At 45.9% G+C, this 6,740-nt stretch overlaps 1 protein-coding gene across 1 annotated transcript; it reads right to left on the bottom strand.

Annotated features, from left to right (window-relative positions):
• Positions 1 to 1,035: 1,035 nt before the first annotated feature.
• LOC139052288 (E3 ubiquitin-protein ligase MARCHF2-like) lies at positions 1,036 to 2,465 on the bottom strand. The gene has a single exon (XM_070529370.1). The coding sequence runs from the start codon at positions 2,407 to 2,409 to the stop codon at positions 1,453 to 1,455; it is 957 nt and encodes a 318-aa protein (XP_070385471.1). The 5' UTR covers positions 2,410 to 2,465; the 3' UTR covers positions 1,036 to 1,452.
• Positions 2,466 to 6,740: the final 4,275 nt, after the last annotated feature.

The following is a 6,740-nucleotide window of genomic DNA, read 5'->3' as shown; positions in this document are numbered from 1 at the left end:
TTGCAGCATACATGATCAACTAGAACTAAACGACAATATAGATTACATATACCAATGGTGCAACCAGTAGGGCATGGTCATAAATGCACAAAAAAAACTGTTTCCTTTCCTATAACCAAAAAATCCCTTTTCAGTATACGTACTCCCTAGGTTCATCTACAGTTAATCATGTCGATGGCTAGAAATATTTAGGTGTAACGTTCACTGCTAACCTCTCCTGGAATTCACACGTTGATAACCTTTGTTCTGCTTTTAGAAAGTTGTTTTTAAGACACAAGCCTCCTAATTCACCACCAAATGTGGAACTTCTGTGCTAGCAATCATACATCAGACCAAAGCTAGAATATGCAAGCATAGTATGGGACCCTTACACAAAGCGTACCGTTGATAAATTCGAAAGAATTCAAAGAAAGGCTGTTAGATTTACCTTTCCTAAATTTCGTCGTGTGGACTCTCCGTCGGAACTAATGACTGTCAATAACATACCCCCACTTCAGTAACGAAGAAGGCAATTTCGCTTGGGGCTTCCTGAATTCTCTCCTTGACCAGAAATTCACTGTTAACCCTTTATTGTATTTATCCGCTCTATCAACAAGACATACACGGCATTAATAACCAAGATCTTTAAAGCCATATTTCGCAAAAACAGATGCTTATAAATTTTCCTTTTTCCCGCACACAGTGTCTCAATAGAATTCTGTACCAGAGCGTGATCATCTTGCCATCATGTAGCATTGTGTACATTAAGCCATTGTGTTCATTTTTGCTATTTATTTGTCTCTGGATATAAAACACAATGCATGTGCACCTCTATACGCAATGTGATTTGTTAAAAATAATGCCCCTCCTGCTTCGCCCACGTTAATTGGTCTGCAGTATGTATAAATATAATATCGGCCATAAGAGCGCGTAGAAAACGTATTGCTACCAGCTAATGCTCTTTCTTCGGTTCACTATACCTGAAAATGACGTACACTTCAATTAACTCTCACAAAATTATAAACCAAGTAAATCGAACCGGAGATTACACATGTGTTATACATAAAAGTCATGATTTTATTTGCATGAAGGTAGACTATTAAAAATGATGAAACAACATAACCATACGACACTTATGATTTTCAAGCACAGGTGAAGAAAAAAAATTGCAAAATGAATTGCTCGTCTTCAACTAACTCCAGCATTAAAATGATCAAGAAACCTGAGCAACATCTCCATGCATTCAACACAACCACTATACAGTCTGCGGGAGCCTCAAACACGAAGCTGGTCTCCTGCAGGCCTAGATAGCAGGTCTTCTGGCAAAGCGGTGTTGACGGCGGTTCCAACGGCGTTCATTAGCCGCCTCTATGTTGACGGTCTATTGTAGGCATATCCTCTGTCTCATTGATTCTAGCGGGTACAATGCCCACACGACGTCGATGATTCTCCGGCTGCCCGTGCGTCACTGGGTTATGTCCCGCCAACAGTGACTTCTCTGACCGACGTCACCGCCACTATCCGGCGCACCGGGTTCTCCAACTGCCACGCCATGAACGACTGATACCGACTGCTAAGCATGTTGGACAAACAAATCAAGCAATAACCGTGGAAGGCGCCGGTTGCGAAAATCACGATGATTTGCCAGTCAAGACTGCTCCAATGAAGCGCTTCCAACGCTCTCCTAAAGCTGACGAAGGAGAATATGGCGGCTGATGTCATCATGGCGAAGTAGAACAGGTCGCTCAGCAGCGATTGTCGCAGCCACCCCTCGCTCTGCCAAACATATTGGAAGAACCGGCGCGCGCTCCCGGGTTGGGCCGCCATCGGGAAATGCTCACCGCAGAGCTCGCAGATGTCGACGTTCCGCTCGTTCAGCCAGTGCTCCAGGCAGGACACGTGCACGAAGGCCATGGTGCCAGTGCAGCAGCAGGGGGACACGAGTGGATCCTCCTGGTCGCCTTCATAGCAGATCCGGCACATGGGTCCACTGCTCTTAGCCCCGTTTAGGTAACCAGTTGGCTGATCGAGAGAGTCATCCTCTGAGTCGCTCATAGTTTCAGTACTTTGCAGCAACGGCTGTTGAACTTCCTTGGACAGTGCGGCGACGTTCGTTTGCCCTGCGTGCTCTTCGCCCTCCAGGCTAGAACCCACGTCTGGTGGCGATGGGGTGACTACACCTGATTGAGAAGGCTCAGAGTCAGAGCACGAGATGTGGCGAACACCATCAGTCTCGGCGTATTGCGAAGAGGAAGGCAAAGCCGAGGGAACGGGGCAGCTCTTCTCTTTGAGTGATGAATCGTGATCGTCGCTGTGGCATCGATTTCCCAGCGTTGGTACGTTAACTTGACGAAAACACAAGTGGTGGTCGCGCTCACTAGATTCCGCGCGCGTTTCCTTGTTCGAGTTCTCGTTGTGCTCACTGGCCATTCTGCTGTCCTTCTGCCACTACTGCTCTCAAAAGATACGAATGCCTGCACAAAGCCGCTCGCAGGGCTATTTATACCGGTCTCTTCTTTTGCACTCTGCTGTGCAATGTCATCCACCTGTGAATATAAGTCTTTGGAAACCTGTGTCACCTTCTCGCCTTCAATGAACAAACAATAGCGTAACATATAAATTGCACAGTAATGGTGCGGTCAGTGACACGCAGTGTTTTTTACATTGTGCGCAGTGTTTATGCACGTCGAGTGCCCCTCGCTATCAACGAAAGCGAGGCTAATTTAGTATTTGGCCCGAAAAGAACGTATCAGCCCTTTAAAGAGACCCTGGCCATCTCATGATAAAGGAGCTCTTGCGCTGCAGGTAACTATTGGCCATTCGCAAAAGGCGTTGCTGCCATATCAGTGCCCACGTCAAAAGTACCGGCCGGCGCTTTGTTTCTGTCAGTTGGTAAGCAGAAAACATTCTAATTAGCAACGCACGCATTGGTGTTGCAGCATTGTATTATGCGCAGACGCCTGACAAAACAGCGACTGCAGGACCGATATGTCGATGAGTCCACACGTTAGTATTTAACCCGAGTAGAAAACCAGAAAGGCGGTATCACCGCTGTGAAGCTACAGTGGTCCTACAGCAGGTTTGAGCCTTGCAAACAAGCAACTGTGGTACGTATCTTCTGCGGTAACTATTGTGTCTGCAAAATATTACACCGATGTAGCTGCAAAAGGCTACATCGGTGTAAGGGGCAACTCCGATAACAACTGGAGATGACGTCACAGGTTTGGCGTCACACTGTCAGAGCCCAAATGGCCAGCACCGGTGCGAAAACTCCGGCGTTCCCGTGAAATGCAGTGCGGAAAACAGGCTTTGGAATATTGCAAGAACGAAGACAAGAAAGAAAAGGACGAGTTGCGTGAAAACACCGTTTCCGACAACAAGAATACTAATACCTTAATAGAACAAAAGACGTTGCGGTTCCTACTGGGCAGCCTTGCTGACGATCATCTTCTGCTCTCCTAAAAAATGTAGTATTTTTGTGGTTGGTGTCCGTGTTGATTACACACTTATGTCGTGATGATTCCTGACTGGAAGAGCGTTCGCGAAACCATCAATTTCTAGAAAAAATGCTGTGTTGGTCCAAAACACATGTGGCAGTCTACGTGAAACGAAGTTTTAGATAAGCGGTTAATAAAGGCTATACAATCATGCAATGACATTGCAACAACAAGGCTATACAACAACTTACAACGGTGTTTATTGTCGTCTTGTTTATTGTTGTAGATTGTTTTTTCAACACAAATGCCACACCTTCAAAATCACGAAACATTCATATTTAAGCCTACAAAGAGCCAGGGCTAACGCTCGAACAAGTGGACCCCACGCATGGCAATAATGGATTGACGACGAAGTAATGACGATGACGGAATGTCGACGACACCGCGAGCGCGACGGCGTGACGATGGTGAAACCATCACGACTGCATGACGCCCAATGTATAACCACAATGCAATGACGACGATGGAAAGAGACGATGGTATGGCGTCAATCCCATGACGTCACTGGAATGACGACGATGACATGACAACCACGGCGTGATGACGACGGTATGAGAACCACCGTGCGACAATGGCATGTCGTTGATGGAATGATGACCATGCAGCGAACATGATAGCATTGCAACGACGGTGTGACACGATGTCGGGATTTTGACGGAATGGCAATAAGGGAACGCCAGGAAGACCTCGCCGTAATGTTTTGAAAATAAAATAATATTTCATCCCAACGCATGAATATTTGTTCTCGTTCTCAAGGGTGCACTTTTAAAGCTGAAGTCTTTCTTATGGGCTGTCTTTTCATATTGGGTATGATTCTTGCCTCTTTCGTGGGCCGAATCCGGTGATAGTCCAGCCTATAAAATGTCGGCCAATGTAGGCTACTGGGTATGTGACCCAGGCACGAACTAACAAGAAGAGCTACTTGCAAATCCAACTTGCAATGCACGCAGTCTAGAGAAGCAATTTGCAGTAAAGAAGAAGAGTAGGGGTACTGCTGGATGCGATGTCATGGCCGAGTTTACAGACACTTTCATAAGGTATTCACATAGCGGATAAAGCAGTCATAGCAGCGTCTACAAGCACAAAAATAAACTCTTCACCGTAAAATTATTCATAATAATACCACAAAACGCACACAGAAGCAGAAGCAGTTGCGGCCGGGATGTAAATATGCAGGATATTAGAAGGGCGATGGTTTAGAAATCCATTGGCTTCTTCCCACACAGGCTGAAATAATGTCCACGGGATGAGTAATTTTTTGGCAGCTTGAGTGGGACCTTGGGCATTTTTGTAGAGGAAGCAAATGCGCGTAGAACATTTAGTTGACGCATGTTCTAAGTGACTTCGCATAAAGTTATAAGATGGTCACGTGCGCGACCACCACGCCCCTAGGGAAAACAACAACAGCAACCTGCAACTTAATTTCTTCAGAGCAGGGAGCATTTAATGAAGGGGTACTCCTATCAGCGACCGTTGTACCTGAGCAATAAATAAAAATAGCGATCGTTTTAACCGAGTGGTTACGACGATGCACTGAAATCCGTTGCAATACCGACGCAAGGTTCTAATCCTCTCGGCTGTATGACTTTCTTTTTTATTTTTTGGCAAGTCTGAGTGGGATCTTGAGTTGCAAGGGTGGTTACATGTCTCAGCGCCACGCACCGAAGGAAACCAAGAAAATCAATTGCATTTATTCAGCGTAGTGACGAGTCAGAGAAGGCATGCTGTTAACAGTTACAGCCGTTGCCGAGATCAAGGTCCATTTAAATAGGTCCCGAAGCTTGGAACGAAAAGCGTGCCAAAACCAACCGCCAAATATACCAGTTAGTGTTGCACGATTGAAGCGCGACGTGTTGAGGGGAGGCGGAAAACACTGAAACTCAGAATCAGAATACTGGCATACGATTAACTTTTCTGTTTCAGTATTTTTCTTACACTAAAAGAAGAAATGCTAATTGTTTTGTATTTCACAATTTATTACTTCTTTGTCGGCGTCTCGTACCAATCAGCGATTCTGGCGCAAGACTTGGCAAAGCTGTGCAAACCAGCTATTACGTCGTGAGGAATGGCGTTGCTCACTTGAACGCGGCTGTTTTGTCCGTTTTTTTTCCTGGAATGTTTCTTCAAAAAGTGGTGTGCGCTTCACCTAAACGTTGCGTGACAGAGCGCACTGCATTCGTTGGCGAAAGGTGTGACTGCAGGTTTTTTGTTATCGTGCAAGTTCACGCTGTGGCATCCGACGCGCTTGTCTCGTCGTGACGATAAATGCGGAACGCCCCTCGCAGAAACGTCACGCTATGTTTGCTTACGGTCGGTAACACAGGCTCTGATTGTCCGACTGGCAGCAAAATTTGTAAGTGGAATGTTTTCTAAATGATTATAATGATCATCATCATCAGCCTCGCTACGCCCACTGCAGGGCAAAGCCTTCTCCCATACTTCTCCAACCACCCCGGCCATATGTGCTAATTGTGGCCATGTTGTCCTTGCAAACTTCTTAATCTAATCCTCCCACCTAACTTTCTGCCACCCCCTGCTACGCTTCCCTTCTTTTGGAATCCACTCCGTAACCCTTAATGACCATCGGTTATCTTCCCTCCTGATTACATTCCTTGCCCATGCCTATTGTGTTTTCTTGATTTCAACTAAGATGTCATTACCTCGCGTTTGTTCCCGCACCCAATCTGCTCTCTTCTTATCCCCCTTAACGTTACATCCATCATTCTTCTTTCCATACCTCATTGTGTCGTCCTCAATTTAAGTGGAACTCTTTTCGTAAGCCGCTAGGTTTCTGTCCCGTAGGTGTGTATTGGTAAGAGACAGCTGTTACACACTTTTCTCTTGAGGGATAATTACAACCTGCTGTTCATGATCTAGAAATCCCTGCCAAACGCACCCGAGCCTATTCTTATTCTTCTGGTTATTTCAGTCTCATGATTCGGGTCTATGGTCACTATCTGGCCCTGAGCAGATGTATTCCCATACCACTTACAGTGCCTCGCTACCTATAGTAAACTGCTGTTCTCTTCCGAGACTATTAAAGAAAACTTTAGTTTTCTGCAGATAAATTTGTAGACCCACCCTTCGGCTTTGCCTGTCCAGGTGAGTGAGTAAGCATTGCAATTGGTCCCCTGAGTTACTGAGCAAGGCCATATCATCAGCGGGTCGCAAGTTACTGAGGTCATCATCAGCCTAGTTACGCCCACTGCAGGGCGAAGGCCTCTCCCATAGTTCTCCAACTACCCCGGTCATGTACTAATTGTG

The sequence above is a fragment of the Dermacentor albipictus genome, unplaced genomic scaffold, assembly GCF_038994185.2.
Source record: "Dermacentor albipictus isolate Rhodes 1998 colony unplaced genomic scaffold, USDA_Dalb.pri_finalv2 scaffold_21, whole genome shotgun sequence".
Taxonomy (NCBI): domain Eukaryota; kingdom Metazoa; phylum Arthropoda; class Arachnida; order Ixodida; family Ixodidae; genus Dermacentor; species Dermacentor albipictus.
The sequence above is the reverse complement of the archived record's forward strand: the minus strand, read 5'-3'. Positions and strand labels throughout refer to the sequence as shown.

Coding starts and splice junctions, on each gene's coding strand:
- LOC139052288 (XM_070529370.1), bottom strand. CDS start 2,409: ATGGCCAGTGAGCACAACGAGAACTCGAACAAGGAAACGCGCGCGGAA.